At 48.2% G+C, this 20,439-nt stretch overlaps 2 protein-coding genes across 4 annotated transcripts; both read left to right on the top strand.

The window, feature by feature from the left end:
• The first annotated feature begins 296 nt into the window (after positions 1-296).
• ganc (glucosidase, alpha; neutral C) lies at positions 297-7,725 on the top strand. 2 transcript variants are annotated; one of them, XM_079369859.1, is made up of 26 exons: positions 297-312; positions 803-844; positions 1,116-1,178; positions 1,357-1,459; positions 1,638-1,765; positions 1,929-2,105; positions 2,186-2,207; positions 2,291-2,360; positions 2,469-2,565; positions 2,907-3,090; positions 3,295-3,439; positions 3,554-3,789; positions 3,872-3,998; positions 4,154-4,233; positions 4,809-4,952; positions 5,029-5,125; positions 5,192-5,293; positions 5,391-5,565; positions 5,642-5,710; positions 5,968-6,032; positions 6,122-6,198; positions 6,267-6,341; positions 6,447-6,560; positions 6,693-6,805; positions 6,997-7,100; positions 7,200-7,725. In XM_079369859.1, exons 2-26 carry the CDS (start codon positions 813-815, stop codon positions 7,310-7,312), a joined length of 2,712 nt encoding a protein of 903 aa, XP_079225985.1. In that variant the 5' UTR covers positions 297-312; positions 803-812; the 3' UTR covers positions 7,313-7,725. The 2 variants fall into 2 exon arrangements, with proteins under 2 accessions (XP_079225985.1, XP_079225984.1); XM_079369858.1 differs by having other exon boundaries at positions 300-358.
• A 648-nt stretch (positions 7,726-8,373) lies between these two features.
• Positions 8,374-20,059, top strand: capn3a (calpain 3a, (p94)). Of its 2 annotated transcripts, none has more exons than XM_079369892.1 (21): positions 8,374-9,210; positions 9,434-9,503; positions 12,165-12,283; positions 12,532-12,665; positions 12,745-12,913; positions 12,991-13,074; positions 13,344-13,438; positions 13,517-13,594; positions 13,701-13,861; positions 13,938-14,107; positions 14,568-14,579; positions 14,663-14,871; positions 16,254-16,290; positions 16,822-16,899; positions 17,064-17,121; positions 17,361-17,425; positions 17,851-17,919; positions 18,399-18,477; positions 18,627-18,743; positions 18,896-18,954; positions 19,120-20,059. In XM_079369892.1, the coding sequence occupies exons 1-21, from the start codon at positions 8,959-8,961 to the stop codon at positions 19,144-19,146; spliced, it is 2,142 nt and encodes a 713-aa protein (XP_079226018.1). In that variant the 5' UTR covers positions 8,374-8,958; the 3' UTR covers positions 19,147-20,059. The 2 variants fall into 2 exon arrangements, with proteins under 2 accessions (XP_079226018.1, XP_079226019.1); XM_079369893.1 differs by having other exon boundaries at positions 16,822-16,923.
• Positions 20,060-20,439: the final 380 nt, after the last annotated feature.

Genomic DNA, 20,439 nt, shown 5'->3' with positions numbered 1-20,439 from the left:
TAGCAACAAGGGTCCTGATGCTGCTGACACGTGCTGGCTGCATTCAGCGTCAAGTAAGTAGTCCACAATTATTTATTTTTTCAGCTAAATAAATGTTTATTTTCACAATGGAAATAATTATGCGAAAAATTAAGAATATATCATGGCTCAAAACTTTTAAACTAAGATGTATAAATGTCAGCGTTATTGGAAGAAAAGAAAATTGGCGTTCTGTCATAAAAACAATTTTATTAAAGGTCCCTGAATCAGCCGTCAAGCGCGAGCCTCCCGCCAATTTATCGTTTCAATCCTGCTGCTGTGGTGATAAAACAGGTCAAGAAACAAACGATACTCTATAAACTATACTGATTGTATCAGGGTAAAAAAACAACTTTCCTTTATAGTTTTTTTGTTGATTAACTAAAAGCTAACAAGTTTAAAATCTACATGGTTTTTTAATTTTTTGTTTGGAAATTGTGAAATAAATTAATTGGTCTTATACTTCCGGTCTTACTTTACTTTTAAAACACCCAAACTTTACTTTATGTGTGGTTATGATCATTATTGGTAATTTTAAACGTGAGGATGTTTTTGTGCTTGTTTGAACTCTGGGTGGGCTGTGATGTAGCAGGAGCTGGGAATATTTTAGTTTGAAATTAAAACCGGAAGTCTGTTTGGGGGTGTGTGTTGAGTATCCTCCGTGTCATTTCTGCTGTCGGGTATTCTTGTCCTGTCAACCAGCGCAGAGTTTAAACAGAATGTAATGCAGTGGAACAACTCGTCTTGAATTATTGTTGACGTTTGGATTTGTTCTGTCCGTCAGTCGGCCGGAAATGGCAGAAGTGATTCAAACCGTTGTGGACAGGTATTAAAAAACACATTTATTTTGCGCCACTCTGCAGCACTGGCGAGTTTGAATATTGACCTTTCACTTTCAAACCACAGACTGTACAAGTCAAAAGAGTGGTTGTCCCTTTTTAAACTCCTGCAGCACGCAAGTAATTTGCATGCAGTTAATAATAAATGTCTTTGTTTTTAAGTTTTCCAACTCAAGCAGCTGCTGTGACAAGCCAATGTTTGTGGGATTATTCTGTCATGATGTGAACTTTCACTTTCTCTCTCTGCTTGGCCCTCAGTGTTGTTCCTGACGATGAAGGACTGGAAAAGTTCAAGAAGAGTGAACATGTTGCTTTTTATAGGTAAATTAGATCAATTAAATTAGTCAATTCACTCTGTTCATATTGACAAACACAGTTGAGGTTCATTTGCAGGACTTGATATTCTCTCGTGTGTTCAGCAGGATTGGAGCTTGCAGAACCGAGCCGTCTTTCTCTGCAGGATTGTTCTAAAACTTTTATTATGTTGATGTTTTTAAAGGCGACAGATGCAGGGTCCAAACCTCCAATACAAGGCTCTACTGGACACCATGGTGCTCACAGAGACGGGGGCACGTTTTGAACTGCTTGAGCACGACAAGCAGGTCAGTAATATTTACTTTATTACAAGGCAACATAGAAGGACACAAGGAAACACAGCAAAGACTAAAGTAAACCACACGAGGAATCATTCAAACACAGAAACACAACCAGACAACCATGACACAATCGTAAACACGTTGTAGGAAAGTCCAGCTTAGAGTCTCTCTGCTCTTTCCTCAGACCAAACTGCTTCTGTCTGTGTCACCTTGTAAAAACGACACCGTGAGGATACTCATAGATGAACTCCATCCGAAGAAGTCACGCTACAGAGTTCCTGATGTGACGACGGGGGAGCCGCCGAGTGAACAGTAAGATCTTCATCATCATCATCATCATCAAACCTCCTGATCTGTTTGTTCACATGTAAACCTCACACGGGGAGGCTCTCCCTGCCTGAGGGGGGGGGGGGGGACTCGGGCTCTGAAGGGACGGAACTTCTCTTTTGACCTCTTTTCTGTCGTCCCCCTGCAGGATGAGAGTGGTAAGACAGTCTGAACACTCCATCACTCTTTCCTGGTCTTCAGGATGTCACCAGGTTTGCGTGTGGCATTTCCCATTCCGCCTGGAGATCCTGTGGGAAGACGAGGTGGTGGTGACGTTCAACTCTAAAGGAAAACTGTGGTTGGAGACGTTGCAGGATCCACCCAGGTGATCGTCTCAGGTCGGCGCGACTAATCAGTGCATGAAGGACTGAGTGCATTTTAAACTCTGTGTCTTTGTGTCCTCAGGGTTACGCCTCGTGATGGACAGGTAAGAGGACACAAACGCAGGATGACAGCAGGAGTCACGGTGAACATGCTGTCGTCCTGATCCTGTTTATTTTCTCCCGTCAGCTTGAAGAAGACGACAGCAGTTCATTATGGAAGGAGACTTTCAGACAGTTTGAGGACGTCAAAGCTAACGGTCAGTTTCTGCATTTTAACTTTAAAACCTTTAAAGGTTCACAGGACACCAGCTGCAGCTGACAGGTATAAAGCAATGAACAATAATCTGCTTCTTGCTCCTCTTCAGGTCCCTCGAGCGTCGGGTCGGACTTCTGTCTTCATGGGTTCAGCCACGTGTACGGACTTCCAGAGCACGCTGACGGCCTCCAGCTCAGAGACACCAGGTACAGAGACGGGATCCTCATAGAGTCATGAATTATATTTTGTCATCTCATCGTCTTCAGAAGTTTTGTTTTTACCTGTAAGAGGTCACCTGGGGACAAATAACGTTTTTTTTTAAATTGAATTGACATTTTAGAACTTCAGCGTATTGTTCTCGTGTTGAGATTTTTTGATCGTTTGAGGATTTTCTTTTTCAGTCATCACAGCAGCATTTACAGACACGTTCACAGAAGAGAGAAGGAAATACAAGTTCAAGATACATTTGACTTTCAGCCGAAAAACTCGGCTAACGGAGGCAAGAAATGTGAGAGAGTTTTTAACCCTTGGATGATTCCTTTGACAGAGACGGTGAACCCTACCGCCTGTATAACCTGGACGTGTTTGCCTACGAGCTGCACAGCCGCCTCGGCCTGTACGGGTCCGTGCCGCTGCTGCTGGCCCACCAACCAGAGAGGACTGTGGCGCTCTTCTGGCTGAATGCGTCAGAAACATTTGTGAATGTTTATCACCGCCCATCTGATCTTCAGGTAACCTTTTATTTTGTAGGACTTCCTGTCAGCTACAGGTCGAGTTTTAAAGAGACGGCTGTTTTCAGAGATGCACTGATGTAAGAACGCAGCAGGATGTTCACACACGCAGCTCCTCGTCCTATCACCAGCTTTTTGCCAGTTTGAAAGACCTATAAAATGTTTGAGAGGGAACTTAGACGTGTGCGTTCATGCCTGACACAGGACGACCAAACGCCACGAGCGAAGAGGAGGCGGACGCAGCCTCAGACCGACGTCCGCTGGCTGTCAGAGAGCGGTGTGATAGACTGCACGGTTCTCCTCGGGCCCACTCCCAAACAGCTCTTCTCCCAGTATGCTCAGCTGACAGGTGTGTGTGTGTGTGTGTGTGTGTGTGTGTGTGTGTGTGTGTGTGTGTGCTGAAGCTCCTCTTGTAATGAGAGTTATCAGTTCCGTCTGAAAGCCGCCCTCCTCCCTCTGACAGGGTATCAAGCGCTCCCTCCTCTGTTCTCTCTCGGGTACCACCAGTGTCGCTGGAACTACGACGACGAGGCCGACGTGAAGGATGTCGACGCAGGATTTGACCTCCACGACATCCCGTACGACGTGATCTGGCTGGACATCGAGCACACGGAAGGGAAGCGGTACTTCACCTGGGACGCCGCTCATTTCCCCGATCCAGCCGGACTGCAGCGCCACCTAGAGAAGAAGAGGAGAAAGGTCAGTTTGAAGAATTCCTGTTTTTTTTTTCCTCCTTTGTTTCTGGCGGATTTAGACGTCACTCGTCTTTCTTCTCCTTCAGTTGGTCGTGATAAACGACCCCCACATCAAGGTTGATCCTGATTGGTCGCTGTACTGTGAGGCCAGAGACGGAGGGCATTTTGTGAAGAACAGAGAGGGGCAGATCTATCGGGGCTCGTGCTGGCCTGGTAACGTCTTTACGTTTAATCATTATTTAAGTGTGACACTTTGTAGAACGCCGTCACGTCTGTGAGGGGGCGGGGTTTAACAACACACTCCGTGACTGTAATAATATGTCAATTAATAATCTATTCTTAAATCTTTGTTTTTGTTTGTTTCCTAGGCGTGTCCTCTTACCTGGACTTCAGCAGTCCAGACACTCGAGCGTGGTACTCCAGATGTTTCGGCCTGGAGAGGTACAAGGTAAGAGGAGACGAGTTCACAAACACGTCTGTATCCATGGTAACGACAGACGGGCTGTTCTGCACCCTGATGGTGACGATCAGTCAATCCAACAATTCATAACAAGTTTTATCTTCAGCGCTTTACAACAGAAGAGGGAGAACAGCTGACTCTGTGTTACGTTACAAAAAGGAAAATAAGATCCATCGTCTTCCTGCCGCTGAGCTGGAGGTCGCAGCAGGTCGTGCAGGGATGAGGACGCCGGTGGTTTAGGGCTGGGCGTCACGGACGTCGGGTGGTGGTCGTGCCAGATCACCTCGCTGTCCAGTTTTTATTTCCAGAGGACAGCTGAGGAGAGACAGGAAGTGTTGGGAGGAGAGAGAGGAAGTGTTGGGAGGAGAGACAGGAAGTGTTGGGATGAGAGAGAGGAAGTGTTGGAAGGAGAGACAGGAAGTGTTGGGAGGAGAGGGAGGAAGTGTTGGGAGTTGAGACAGGAAGTGTTGGGAGGAGGGGGGGGGGGGGGGGGGGGGTGTGTGACGTACCGAGGTCGCTGTGGCGAGGAATATAGCCTCTGAACGTGGTTTTGTCCGTTGCAGGGCTCAACATCATCTTTGTTTGTGTGGAACGACATGAACGAACCGTCTGTGTTCGACGGGCCGGAGCAGACTATGCCCAAAGACGCAGTGCATTATGGGGGCTGGGAGCACAGGGAAGTGCACAACCTGTACGGCTTCTACCAGGTCAGTGACGGCGGGTCATTTCCTCTGGCGTCCTGTCTGCGTCCGTGTAGAAATGATCCGTCTCGTTTTCTTGCAGCACATGGCGACGTTCGAGGGTCTGATCACTCGCTCAGGTGGATCGCAGAGACCCTTTGTCCTTTCACGCTCCTTCTTTGCCGGATCACAGAGATTTGGTAAGTCGTTTTTAAGATGAGCGATATCCACCGTGTCGCACGTAACGCCCGGCTGTCGTCTTACAGGAGCCGTGTGGACGGGTGACAACGTCGCCAGTTGGGGTCACCTGAAGATCTCAATCCCGATGCTTCTGTCTCTGAGCGTGGCGGGCGTGGCTTTTTGTGGAGGCAGGAAATATTTTCTTCAATATTAAATTGTCAGTTGGCAGCTTGTGTAAGAGACAGGTTTGTCGTTAATCAACGCATGGCGTCGTGTCGTGTTCAGCCGACGTTGGTGGGTTCGTTCAGGATCCGGAGCCAGAGTTGCTGGTTCGCTGGTACCAAGCCGCCGCCCTGCAGCCGTTTTTCAGAGGTCACTCTGCAAAGGTGACAAAGCGCCGGGAGCCCTGGCTGTTTGGCGAGGAGGTCACGGCTGCGATCCGCAGCGTGATGGAGGAGAGGTACTCTCAGGACTTTAAACGCTAAATCAAAATGTGTCAGGATTCGTTTCAAACTTTTCTCTTCCTCTTGACTCAGGTACTGTTTGCTGCCGTACTGGTACACTCTGTTCCACCAGGCTCACACCTGTGGTCTGCCTCCTCTCAGGTGAGTCTGCCGCCCCCTGCTGGTCACTGGAGACACTGCAGGCTGCTGTCAACTCTGTGCTGAAGCCTTCATTCATCCACGTTTATACTTGCTGTCTCACTTCTGATGGACTCTTCACACAGCAGCCTCTACCATCAGTGTGTGTGTGTGTGTGTGTGTGTGTGTGTGTGTGTGTGTGTGTGTGTGTGTGTGTGTGTGTGTGTGACCTGCAGTGTGAAGCCATGCATTATATTTATTTTTCATGCAAACCTTTCTAGACCTCTGTGGGTTGAATTTCCAAGAGAACAGAGCACCTTCTCCGTGGACAACCAGTACATGATCGGTAATCTAATGTTATTATTTTTCATACTTTACTCTCCTTTTTTTTTTATTCTGTCGTTTCACAGTCACAGTGTCTCTTCTCTCCTGCAGGGGGCGCTCTGCTGGCCTGTCCTGTCACTGAACCCGGAGCGAGAGAGATCAGAGTCTTACTTCCTGGATCTGCCGAGGTAAATCACGCAGCAGCTCACACGTGCGTCACAAAGTGAAATATTCTGACTTGTTCTGTCTGTCTCAGGTTTGGTTCGACGTCCGCTCTGCAGAGGCGTTTAAAGGAGGCAGGACGATAACTCTTCCCGTCACCATGGATACGGTCAGTCAGTTTTTGTCTTGTTCCACACTGCAGACTTTTTAGAAGCAGGAAAAGCGCCGTCACAACGTGCACAGCAGGTCAGGAGAGTCCTCTTCCTGCGTTCAGGTGCCCGTGTTCCAGCGCGGCGGTTCGGTGGTCTGCAGGTCGACAGCGAGCGGCTCCTGTACAGCTGACGTCCAGTGGATGCCGCTCTCCATCACTGTGGCCCTGAACTCTCAGGTGAGCGGGACCAGGATGTGGTTTCTAATTCACTGCATGTTTTTCCTCTCTCTGATTCGTGACTCTAAACGAAGACATGTAGAGATTTACATTTCTTGTAGAACTCGTGCACGTGTAACCGTCTCTCTGCAGGGCGCCGCTGAAGGAGAGTTGTACCTGGACGACGGCCACTCCTTCAGCTACCGGGACAGGAAGGCTTTCTGCCTGCGCACGTTCAACATGCTGTCAGGCCGTCTGCTCTGCCGGTGAGTCATGGAGCTCACCTGCTGAATAAGTAACTTCCTGTAGGTCAGGAAGAATTTCACAATAAAAGCGCCTGGTGCAGAATTGGACATCTTGGTTGGTTATTGAATAAGCTGTTTAAAGTAGGGGAGGAGCTCTGCCTTTTTGTTCATGGACTGACGACACACCTGATGATCTGACGTCTCTCCTTCAGTGCTGCCAGTGAAGAAGGAACTTATGAGTGTGAAACCGTCGTACAGTCGGTCTCCGTCCTGGGTCTGAGGAGCAAACCGTCCACGGTGTCGGTGCATGCGTCAGGTGAGGAGTCCCGTCAGTCAGTGCGGTCACATAAAGCACGTTTAAAAATGTCTTTGAGCCTCTTAAACTGGATTTTTAAAATTTGCTTCTTTTCAACAGGAGGAGGCGGAGACAGCTATGCTGCGTTTCAGTACACAGAGAGCCGCTGCACGCTGACGGTCAACAACCTGAACCTCCGAGTGACCACGGACTGGGAGATACAGATAGCTTAACAGAGAACTGAGGATTTGAAACCAAGCGAAGACGCATTTAAAGAGCCTTTCAGACAGGATGTGGAACTGTCAACTTGGGCGCAGAGCTCCATGACTTCAGAGCGGCGTGCCCGTCTGTTGTCTCGGTCACCTGACAGATGCAGACAGGTGCAGATGCACGCTCTGCGTCGTGTGCAGCACACACACATCCTGTCTGAAAGACACTTGAAGAACCAACCGGGACATTTCAACCAAAAAGGACTAATAGTCTATTCCTTTAAAGAGCACGTCGACTGTCCGCTGACTGAACCTTCGTTTATGCTTCAATCAAGGAAGCTAAAAAAAGACTTAAAACTAAAAAAGTTGTTTGTTTTTTTTAATATGAAGGTGGAATATGTTGATTTTCACTGTGAATAAAGAACTCGTGCAGCTCCTCTTGTCACCTGACCCTCCTTTGTTCTTACCTGCTGGCATGCTAAGCTAACACCTGGTGACAACCACATTGTGTTTGTTTGTGTGACCTTTTCCCAGCACAGATGTTTTGCCTTTGTGACACTGAACAGCGTATCAGCCTGAAAATAAGACAAAGCCCCCCCCCCCCCGGTTTGAAAGTTTTCACCTTTACCTCAGTGATGACTTTGGGAAAAACAGCCGATCACTGGTGGTCTAGACCGGTCTTGATTTAAAATCCAGAAACTGCCCAGTTCTAGTCTGAGTAGAAACGCTTTGGAACCAGAACCAGAACGAGGCCTTGAGCCGGTCGAGTCCTGCAACACTTCCTCAGTGTCTCTGTATTTATTTTGTTTCTGACCAGTCCAAAGTCAGATCCACCTGATGACATCACACATTGACCTCTGGCATCACTCCTTTGACCCGGTTTGACCTCACTTTGGGATCCCTGAGAACTTCATGTGTGAAACCTTTCATCTACAGGAAGAGCCTTACTTTAAATTAAAATGACTTCAAAATAAAAGTACTCTCAGGTTAACATGGTACGAAAATAATCAAAATAAAATCCTGTTTTTATTTGAGAGATTAATGACATTTAAAAATGTAAACATGTTAGCCTCCCTCGCTCTTTAAGACACCTCGAGACATCGTCTGTTCTGTTTCAGGTCGGCCATCAGACATGATTGTCATGATTGCTTTTCCGTCAGGTGCTAAAAGTGGACGGCGCTCCTCTCCGTTAGCGTTAGCGTTAGCCTGCCGTGGTTCTGCTGAGGCTGCTCGATGCTGAGCTCCATTGAGAACAGGTTTAAAGGGCTTGAATGCCTTCTGCTGAGGCAGGGCATCTACCGACCACTCTTTACATGCCCTCCGCCGCGGCCCGCTGGCCTTTGTGTCACGCAACAATGATGGCACCCGAACACCACAGCCAGGGAGCGAGCATTGTTCCCTCCAGCCAATGGGAGAGCAGCAAATAGACGTGCATGTAACGTGTGAGTGCCTGTGCGTATGTGTGTGTACGGTGATGCAAAGGTGAATGCATGTGGACAGAATGCGTCTTTCACACTCGGCTGTGTGACGAAGGGGAGGGGCACGTCACTCAAAGAAGGAGCCAATCACACTTTAGCTGTTTGGATTTATGCCAGCGTTTCCAGTGCTTGTAAGACTGTAGTACAAGTTGCAAAAGCCAGTTAGAAAAAAAAAAAGCCAGCTGAGACGAGATGCCGTACACACCGTCTGGATTTTTCTGTGACCGGCTGATCCGGGAACGAGAGAGGAGAGACGGGGAAGGGTCTCTGAACAAGCCGCTCCGCTTCAACGGCCAGGACTTCAGCGGCCTCAGACAGGAGTGCCTTCAGAGGAAGAGCCTGTTCGAGGATGAGTCTTTCCCCGCCACCGTGGAGTCTTTGGGCTTCAAGGAGCTCGGACACAAGTCCAACAAGGTCAAGAACATCGTCTGGAAGAGGCCCAAGGTAGGAGAAGGGATCACAGTGTTTGCTAGACGGAGACACAAACCTGCATGGAGACTAAAGTCTGCTGGTTTCACCTGAACATGCAGATGGGATTAAAAACAGACAGAGTCCAGTCTGTGTCATCACTCTGTCCTTTGACTCATCAGAGGATATTTAGGTGATAAAAGAACACCTGTTGGTCCCTTCTGTTTTTAAAGTAACTTCTCTCTCTGGCTTTCTGCAGGAAATCTGTGAAAACCCTCAGTTCATCGTCGGAGGAGCCAGCAGGACAGACATCTGCCAGGGAGATCTGGGTAAATCTGCTTCTTTTAAAGTCACATTCATGACACCTCAGCAGCTTCGAGTCCGTCCTCGTGGTCGCTGGACGCCATGTTGTGAGCACAATCTGGAAATGATCTTTGAGTGGAAAAGTAGAAATCTGTGTTTTATATCCTGGTATATGAAAGTAAGCAGAGCGCTGTAGTTTGGGTTAAAGCTGCTCGTAAGAACGAAGAGGTTTTAACAATGAGGCTGCAGACTTTGACTTCAGAGTTTAAATGATAATAATCTTATTAAATTTTATATGTTACATTTTCTGGCTCCTTTGGCAGACGTGTGTACTCGTTATAAGCAATCCAGGCCTTTATTCTAGCTTTTTATGTCTTTAATTTATTTATTTTTTCTGGACTTGTCAGTGGCTTAAAATGTGATCAGAAAATGTAGACAAAGACAACTGATCATGTTTGAGTTTGAAGTGGGATCGTCTCAACAGCAACAACAAAAAGGAAAACGAATCAGATTAAATCAGACACGCTCTAATCTTTGCTTTTATTTTGAAAAAACTTTAAAGTTTGTGTTTTTAGTCGAATGTCAAACTTTGATCCACTACCCGTAAAGTGATTAAACTTTAAATAATGTTAAAGCTTTAGACATTTATTTTGGGGCTTTTATTGTGAAATTGTAAAATGTTGACATTAGAGGAAGTCGGCGATAGAGATGTTAAGAAATGGATTTACTTCCTATAAAATAGTTCACCAGAAAGTTTTGAGTTTTGAGCATCTTTTTTAAATTTAGAGTATCTGTAAGGACCTTTCAGTCTGTGTGGATGGTGGCGCCCCCCTGTGGACAGAGTTTGCGGTATGTAGTAATAAAACTACATACTCAACGTCTGGTTATTCCAGAAGGTTTAACCCACATCGGATTTATCAGGATTTGGTCATCGACCTAAACTGGACCGGATCAAGCGGATCCAAAGGATTACAGTTTACTCTAAATGCGACTGCACCTTCAAACTTTGTCCACAGGGGGGCAGCCAGAAGCTGCTCCGAACCAAAGAGGGGCCTGACTCCGCCCTCTCTCAGGATGATCTGGATTTGTTTGGATCAAAGTTTTCACGTTTCTGGTCAAAACTTAAGAACACACACTCGGTATCAGAAGCAGGATCGGATGACCTGATTTGATCCGATCCATTCTCGTTTTATTCCGGATCAAATCTCCAGATTGTTTTGTTTGAAACTTTTGAGGGAAGATCATGAAAACGTTGATCCAGTTATATCAGAACAGAGTTCAGAGTCCAGATCAGTGAAAGAGCGAACAGTGATTCAAACAGAAAGTCTGAAAGATGACCCCCCCCTCTTCGTCTCGCCTCCCGCTACACAACCCAACAGGTCGAATAAGGTCAAACCCCGCCCACCAAGAAGTACCCAAAATAATGTTAAAAACTCATTAAACTTGTGAAACAGAAGAAACTTCACGGCTCCGACAGTCCCGATCATTTTGAGAGAGCGGGGCGCCGATTCAAACAAGACTGCAGAAGTTCAGATTTTAAGACTAAAAAGATATTTTTAAGTGCTGCTTCACAAAATAGACAATAAAGAAATCAAGATTTTAATGTTTTAATCATCTTTACAAAATCAGAAACTTTTCAGTAACAAACATTGATGTCGTCTTTAAAGGAGCTGATTCTGGCGCCCCCTCTGGACAAAGTGTGTAAATGTGGAGTTCCCTTTAAAACGCTCGTGATCCTTCAGAGTCTTTGAACAGGCGGGCTCATAGTGAGCTGGGTCACGTGATCCTGCAGGTCTTTCTTTAAACAAGCAGGACTGACGTGAGCTGGACTTGATGCTGGGCTTCAGTCCTCGACGCTCCAGCTGCAGGTTCGACTCCACATCATGACGCTGTTTAGTGCTGGTTTCTCTCCCCCTTCGTTGATCTGATGTTTGTACCCGACGGCTCCAACTGATTTATCTCAATCCTCAGAGTTCTTGAAGCTTTCTGTTTGGTAGGTTATGATGTCATAACCCTGAGCGTGCTCGGAGCGTCCGACAGCGAGCGTTTAGAGCTTCCATTATTAACGGCTTTAAAACACACAACAACACGAGACTAAAACGTACCTGTCTTTACCTCGTAGGTGTGTGTGTGTGTGTGTGTGAGATATGGAGTCAGATTTGGGGTGACAGAGTAGAAAACATCCAGGGCTCCCCCGCATGCGGCCTCTCTCCGCCTGCAGCGGCCTCTGCACATTGTGCTTACTCGTTTGGAAGGGAATCCAGCCAGCAGCACTTCTCATTGTTGTTCTGTTCAGGTTGCAAATAAAAGGCACCAAAGGGGACAAAGGTCCTGGCAGACGCTGTCAAATGTTCCCCGTTTGGAAAAAAAAATCTTACATTGTTTGAAGGGCTGACACACACACACACACACACACACACACACCTGGACAATCAGAAAACACACACGTCAGCACTCAGCCGAGGTCTCTTCCTCCTGCAAAACAAACAAACAAAAAGTCCTGCAGAGATGCTCGTGAACGATTAAAGTTTTAAATTTAATCGTTCATTTTGTTACGGTTAAAACATTTTTAAAAAATCAAGTTTTTAATCACCAAAAGTTGCACTTAAGCTCCTGCACGCCGCCGAGACGTCGCCCTGAGGGACGCTGCGTGTGTGCGTATAATCACGTGTGTGGTTGTCGTCCAGGTGACTGCTGGTTGCTGGCTGCCATCGCCTGTCTCACGCTGAACGAGAAGCTGCTGTACCGAGTCATTCCCGAGGAGCAGAGCTTCTCCGAGGGCTACGGAGGCATCTTCCACTTCCAGGTCAGAGACCGACACACACACACGTCCTCGTCTCCGGGCTTCAACGATACACACGTGTTGTTTTAATCACGCAGAGCGTCACGCCTGTTTAACGTTTAGACCTCCTACGATCACTGCAGATTAAAGTTGAGCATTTTGAAATCATGAACTCGTCGCTCCATGTTTAATGTCTGAATCCTCTTCCTGAGAGCGGTCGGAGAACGAGTCTTTCATGCTCGCTCTGTGTCCTCGTCTTTTTCTCCTCTCAGTTCTGGCGTTATGGCGACTGGGTGGACGTCGTCATCGACGACCGCATCCCAACCTTCAACAACCAGCTGGTGTTCACCAAGTCGGCTGAGAGGAACGAGTTCTGGAGCGCCCTGCTGGAGAAAGCCTACGCCAAGTGAGAGCCTGTTTTTATCCTGCTCCTCCGGATGTTCTCCGGTCGAGCGCGTCTGAATGTCTGACATGTTTGCGTCCAGGCTGCACGGCTCCTACGAGGCCCTGAAGGGGGGAAACACCACGGAGGCCATGGAGGACTTCACCGGAGGAGTCACTGAGTTCTACGAGATGAAGGAAGCTCCCAAAGAGCTCTACAAGATCATGAAGAAAGCTCTGGAGAGAGGCTCGCTCATGGGCTGCTCCATCGATGTGAGTCACAGAGGACGAACCTTCCACTGAAGTCCAGATCTGTTCGAAGCCTTTCATCTTGTGTTCTGTGTTTGTAGTCTCTGGTCCCGGCTCGCTTCGAGACTCGTACGGTGACGGGACTCGTGAAGGGACACGCCTACTCGGTGACGGCCGTGGAGGAGGTACGTCTTTGTAAATATTCACGTGTCACTCTGCACGCTTCTGTCTGCGAGGCGAGTCTGATAACGTCAGTCGATTATCGCTCCGGATAAAGCAAGCTGCTGAGGTCGGATTCAAACCCACGAGGACTGCAGCCTCTGCACTACACAACCGTTAGGCCATCCAGCACCCTGACTACAAACGGATATAGATACTTTATTGATCCAGAGGGAAATTCAAGATATAAAAAAAAGTACATACTCTCCTTCTCTCTCTCTTTTTATTCCTGCAGTGTAAACCGTCTCAGCATAAAGAGTCTAAAGTGCGCCTGGTGCGTCTCAGGAACCCGTGGGGTCAGGTCGAGTGGAACGGTCCCTGGAGCGACAAGTGAGGACGCTTTTTAATGATTTGTCTGTCACAGAAGTGTTTGTGATTCATTTCTGACGACCTTCACCTCGCTGACAGCTCCAAGGAGTGGGCGGCGCTCTCCAAGACCGAGAAGGAGAAGCTGCAGCATCAGAGCGCCGAGGACGGAGAGTTCTGGTGGGTCTTACTGTTTAATGAACGCCGGCTGTGCACGGGGCGCCGTGTTCAGGGAGCGTCGGAAAACCGTGCTGATTTAAAGATGATCTTTCCCACGTGCACGCAGGATGTCATTTGAGGACTTCAAGAAGAACTACACAAAGATCGAGATCTGTAACTTGACCCCGGACGCCCTGGAGGACGATAAGATTCACAAGTGGACGGTCTCTGTGAACGAGGGTCGCTGGGTGAGAGGCTGCTCCGCCGGCGGCTGCAGGAACTACCCAGGTACGGCAAAGTGCTCAATTCTACGTGAACTCACCGTGAGCTGCGTCTCTAAGCGTGCTCTCCTCCTGTCCTGCAGACACGTTCTGGACGAACCCTCAGTACCGCCTCCGGCTGCTGGAGGAGGACGACGACCCCGAGGACAACGAGGTGGGCTGCACCTTCGTCGTGGCTCTGATGCAGAAAAACAGGAGGAAAGAGCGAAAGATGGGCGCCAACCTGTTCACCATCGGATTCGCCATTTATGAGGTCAAGGAATTCTTATTTCACAGACTTGATTTAAAGATCCCAACACCAAACTATTCATTCAGAGTTCAGTGCTGAGAGGTCACAGCCTCCGTTTATTCTCACGTCTCATCTGACACCTCAGATCTTCTTGTATTAGTCGTTTTTCATGAGTAGAGCGTTTGCACCAGCGGACGGCGTCGGAGGAAAAGCACAGCGCCCGGTGTTTTTTTTTTTTTTTTTTAATGCGTCACTCCGAGCGCTTCTAGTCTGAAAATCTGTAACTTCTCAGATCGTGTGAGATCAGAAGAGTTGCCATAGCGACAGGACGCTCAGCACACAAACGCTGCTGTCGGCATTTTTCGGGCCTTTTGAAAAAAAAAAAAAAGCGGACGCAGGGATTTTTTTCCTTCTTCTTTGTAGATCTCTGAAATCTTTTAAGTGTTAACAGGAAAACTGACTGTGTCACTTTGTCTCTCTGCAGGTTCCAAAGGAGGTAAGACTTTATATATTCTTTAATCATCATCCCGTTTTCGCCCCTCAGATCTGCATGACGTGTTTCGACCTTTGTCCTTGTAGATGCACGGCAACAAGCAGCACATGCAGAAAGACTTCTTCCTCTTCAACTCCTCCAAAGCGCGCTGCAAGTCCTACATCAACCTGCGCGAGGTCACCCAGCGCTTCCGCCTGGCGCCCGGCGAGTACGTCATCGTCCCCTCCACGTACGAGCCGCACCAGGAGGGCGAGTTCATCCTGCGAGTCTTCTCGGAGAAGAGGAACACCTCAGAGTGAGTGGGTGAGGGCGGCCGGGGGGGGGGGGGGTGTCAACGCTTTAAAGTTAGAAATGTTTGACAGCAGAATCTTTTATAATAATAATCTTTGTTTGTAGGGCTGGGTATTAAAATATAACTTTCATCTTTAGTAAAGCTTTACGGACGTTCAGAGGTTAAACAGAATCTGCAGCTTCGTTAGCGTTGCATCAACCATACTGGATAAAAAAACTCTTCTTCTTCTCCTGAGCTCAAACAAGCTGCAGGCTGATGGCGCCCTCTGCTTTTTGAAAATTAGTACTGCAACTTAGGAGGCTGTCCCTGTCAGACAGGGGGGGGGGGGCGGAGTCTCCTCTATACGACGCTATAATGAGAATATGTGTCTTTATTAACAATAACCTCATCCAAAGAGAAACGTAATGTAGCCTTTTAACAGCATGCACAGAGATGGTGGCGGTGGCGTGCAGCCGGAGATGGTGGCGTGCAGCAGGAGATGGTGGCGTGCAGCAGTCACCCCCCCCCCTCCTCCTGGAAAATATCTTAAACAAGTTTGACGAGTGTTAGCGTTAGCATAGCTGGACAAGCGTTAGCGTTAGCTGGACTGTAGCGACGGCTCGGCATCATTCAGGCTTTGATACCCAGCCCTACAGGTGTGTTCAGAGCAGCAGCAGGATGGATGTCTGCAGCTGTAGAGTTGATTTATCCAGCCTCCACGTGCACTGACAGTGTGTGTTCAGATTGTGTGCTTGTTGATGGGGGTGGGCTTTCTGTCTTGGGGGGTCTTGGCGGGTGGGACACGAACCAAACAAGAACAAACAATTTTAACGGCGATTTGATTTGTAGAACTGGAAGAAATCGGCCCCAGTTCGAAGCTGTTATGGAATCTTTTTTAGGACAAGCGACTTCAGATTCTGGCGTTCACCGGTAAACTTTCAAAATGTTCAATACTCAACAAACATCCAGCCCCCCCCCCCCCCCCCCCCTTCCAACACCCCCCCAACCTGCCGCCGGGGAAGGACCAGACAGATCCAGCCTGCCGCCTCCGATGGACGGGGAACCTGGACGTCAGTCGGCTTTGACTGATCACACACGGCTTTTGATTGAACGTCCTTTAATCCCAAATTATCACAGAATAATTCATTTACAAGGTCACTGATGAAACAGGAAACTCAAATCAGACGCATCAGGAGGAAACGTCTCTGAGTGGAAGACGCAGCAGGTGGTCGTGAACAAGCTTCATCTCTAAATCGCTGTTTGTTGTTTAAGTCCTGAGTGAGTATGGGACTTTAACCTGTGATGTCACGACGGCGTCCTCGAGCTCTCAGCCGGCTCGAGCGACCACAGATGAGTGCAGATGTTGTTGTAACCATGGTGACTGCTGTTTGTTGGTCTTCACTCAGGGAGATAGAGAACAGGATCGAGGCCGATCATCCAGTGGTAAGTGTCGTTCGTGTTTTTAATACTCATGACATGAAAAGTGAGTCAGAGATTCAGACCAGAGCAAACGATCGAGCAGCAGAAATGGAACGCTGGTTTCCCCTTCATTCAAACTGTCGTAGCCAGTAGAAGCGGGACACGGGAAAATGTCTGAGCTGACGTACGTTTGGAAAGATGTCGAACAATTTCCTCCAAATGTTTTAGAAAGACGAGTTTTCAAGGTTTCCAGAAAGTTCAGTTCCTAAATGTTTCCTGTGGCTCATCGCTGCCTGAAGTCCCGGGGAGAGTAGACAGGGTCTTTTTAGGGGATCCGTTCAGATCCTGGTTCCTGCTGTGAAAAACACATCGTACCTCAGAAGGTCGTAGAAAGTTCCAGCTTTAATCCATTCAGACAAACGTTGTTGTTAAATGTTCAAATCTGCGTTTCGACGTCTCGTCTCAAAACAAACTCTGACGTGTTTCTGCATCGAAGGGTTAGATGTGTGAACACGCTCCTTCCTCCTCTCACATCCTCTCCCTCTTGTCTCTCAGCCGGCGCCGGCCTCGGCGGGGGAAGAGAGCGAGGACGACCAGCAGTTCAGGACGATTTTTCAGGAAATAGCCGGTGAAGTGAGTACGCCTGAGGACAGGGAGGCCAGGATGAGATGAAGAATGAGAAATGTGCATTTTGAGTTTCAGCTGACTTTAACGTCATTAGATCGTCATCTTTCAGCCGCGTGTTTAAGACGCCTCCTCTTCTTCTTCTTCTTCTCTGTCCCGATGATCGCCCACAGGAAATGGAAATCACAGCCAACGAACTGAAAAATGTTCTCAACAGAGTGATCACCAAACGTGAGTTTAAACACTTATTCACTTCCTGTGAGGCTGCTCGCTTCGCTTCGATCGTCTCCCGATGAGAGGTGCATGTGTGAACAACCATCAGTCCTCCAGACATGAGCTGATGTTTTCAGGCATCTTAAGAAATGTAGTCAAAGTCCCAACTGGCTCCGTGCTGCTTTATGTTTAGTCTGAGTCTCTGTGGTCATGCACGTTTGGACGCCTCTCACCCGGTGCGTGTCTCCTCCGTGCAGATAAGGACCTGAACACGGAGGGCTTCAGCCTGGAGAGCTGCAGGAGCATGATAGCTCTGATGGACGTATCCTTTGTATCGAGTGCATCAGGCTGGCTGTGTCGTCTGTAGGAGGCACAACCTGCCGAGACCCCCTGGCAGGGTCTGTGACGGCCGCTCAGAGGTCCGAGGCCTCCTTCACGCCACACCAACACTCAGAATCAGAACCTTCAGAGCCATGAGCAAAACACACGAAAGAACAGGAGCGAGGAGCTGAGCTGTAAACAAGAGGCAGACTGTGTGCAATCGGCCAATCAGAATCAAGTATTCCACACAGCTGTAGTTGTATCACATGCTGCGCTCTGACCTCTGAATGTGTCCTTAAAGGGAAAAATGTTTCTTAAACGTGACACTGTAATCATGTTTTTGTTTTCCTGAAATGCCTCTCGTCTTTTCTCAGTGAACGCCGACTTTATACGTCCGAAGGTTTTTCTTAACGTTTTTGTGTTCAGATGGACGGGACGGGTCGACTCAATCTCCAGGAGTTCAGACATCTGTGGAATAAAATCAAACAGTGGCAGGTGAGTCCCGTCCTCCTTCTCCCACCTGACGCACGACTATTTCAGCCCTGCTCAGAACAGGCTGTTTCTGTGTCTGTAGCTTTAAATATGTAAATGAGCTGTGTTTGACCACGCCCCCTCTCTGGAAGGGCTCAGGTGTACTCGCTGCTTTCTGGCTCCATGTCCTATTGTTTACGGTGAGAAGGCAGACTCAGAGGGCAGAACAAACACCTAGCTGTGGGAGTGTCACCCACCTGGGGGAGGGGCTACTGCCCTTTGTGATGTCATGAAGGGAAACGGCCTGTTTGATCACACATTTTCTGAAAAGTGGAGCAGGCAGAAGACAGACTTTTCTCATCGCTGGGGGGTTTGGAGACTAGAAACATGTTAGAGGGACATGTTGTCGTCTGTATTTACTGGGAGCTCTAAGAAGGTCGAGGTCAACATCTCCGTGTTGTAGACCGAGGTACTAAAACTCTTCTTCCACGTCTCTGTGTCAGGGAATCTTTAAGCACTATAACGCCGAGCAGACCGGCACCATCAACAGCTACGAGATGAGGAACGCCGTCAACGACGCAGGTGAATCAAACACTTTCAGAAGGAGGCGCTCGGTAGCGTGGCGTTAGCATGCCGTGTGCAGGATTCTTTCAGTGTGTGAACTGACAGTTTGAACTCATCCTCTAAATGTTCTTGTCACTGTACAGTCATGTGTCTTGTGTCCCGCTCAGGCTTCCGTCTCAACAACCAGCTGTACGACATCATCACCATGCGCTACGCTAACGAGAGCATGAACATCGACTTCGACAGCTTCATCAGCTGTCTGGTCCGGCTTGAAGCCATGTTCAGTAAGTCGGCGCCTCCTCACACTTCTCCAACGTGAGCTGCAGGTGTGAACAGCTCGCTCGTCTTGCGTGTGGTGACGACGTGACGGCGAGATGCAGCATCTTCAGTGTTAGCCTGGGATGCAGTGTCACGTGTTCTCTCCCTCTCTCTTCAGGGGCGTTCCAGGCCTTCGACCAGGATGGAGACGGTACGATCAGACTAAGTGTCCTGGAGGTAAGACATCAAACTGTTCCTTCTCATGACGCTCGGACGCTTGCAGCAGACGGGGGGCCCCGACGTAAACTCCAAACCGTCAGACATCCCGTCGTTCATTTCTTCTGCTTCTCCGTCCTCTCTCTCTCTCTCTCTCGCTCACTCTCTCTCTCTCTCTCTCTGCAGTGGCTCCAGTTGACCATGTACGCCTGAAGAGTGGCGTCTCCTCCCAGGTGAGCTCCTCTCCGCTCGAGGATCCCACCTGCCAGCCTTTACCTCAAATATTCAGTGTGCCCGGTCGTCGTTCGCTCTCATCCACTTCACCTCCAGAACTCCCCAAAAGACCCCCCCTCCACCCTCCCAACACGCTTCCTCCTCTTTCTCTGCTCTTCTTCTTCTTCTCTTCTTCCTCTCTTCTTCTTCAGTCATGAGCCTTTTTTTTAAAGACACTCGAACGGTACTTTTCTCAGGCATCAAACACACAACACCTCTTTTTTTTCTGTCACAGTACCTCACAGAGCTCCTCCCCCCCCCCTCCTCCTGTCATCAGACTCGGTCCTCTATCTGTTTTCAGCGCAGTGACCTGGGCGGTGAATAAACTTGTCAAGCAGCTGCTCTTATTGATCCCCGGGCCTCCAGAGCAAACTCTCTCTCCACAGATGTTTTTTAATCTCCTGTTTTTTTTGTGGTTTTATCGAGAAGTTTTTGTTCTCCTCGAGAATCAGTCACTTCGCTCCACGAGCTCAGGCGTCTTTCATTCAACCAGACCCGACGTCCCCCCCCTCCTCGCCCCCTCGCCCCGACATCGCCCTCCGACTCGTGTCCAGTCCGAGCAGCTCTTCACGTGGATGGATGAGATTCAAGAACTAAACTGTGGAGCTGACAAGTTTTTATTTAACAGATGTTCGTGGTTCAAATGTGGATTTACAGAAATGGCTAACGGGTTGGACTGCAGCTTTTTTGTGATTTTTTTTTTTCTTATTAAGGATTTGGTCAAATGAGTGTAATGCATTTTTAAATATTTAAACCAAATAAATAAATGTGTAGTTGTTGGTGTGACTGTGTTAAAAGAACATTTAATGTGATTTTTTAATGGGTCGGCCTTGAACATGCTGAAACTTCAGACGTGAACACAACAGCTTCAGCAGGAGTGGTGGTCCAGACTCAGATCCTGACCCAGGTGGACCCCTCTCTCTTTAGGGACCTTTTCTGTGACGTCAGACACTTAAAGGGATACTTCACCCATTTACATTAAGCTGTGTGTCATTAGAAACATGGTAGTAGTGTTGAACGGTTCCAGCCCTCATTTTGCCCTGGGGCGAGAAAACAGTTTTTCTTTGCCTAAAAGTTTTATTTATATGACGCAAAAATCGTCATATTGCTTCACGTAACGACTTTTAGGCTAGCAGTTAAAAACTACAAGTGTAGTTTCTCATGTTTTCATCCACTGAAGAAACAGAAATAAAGTCTTACCTTGGGTGTTGGTTTCCTCTGCTGAAAACTTCC

The sequence above is a fragment of the Symphodus melops genome, assembly GCF_947650265.1.
Source record: "Symphodus melops genome assembly, chromosome: 19".
Classification (NCBI taxonomy): domain Eukaryota; kingdom Metazoa; phylum Chordata; class Actinopteri; order Labriformes; family Labridae; genus Symphodus; species Symphodus melops.
The sequence above is the reverse complement of the archived record's forward strand: the minus strand, read 5'-3'. Positions and strand labels throughout refer to the sequence as shown.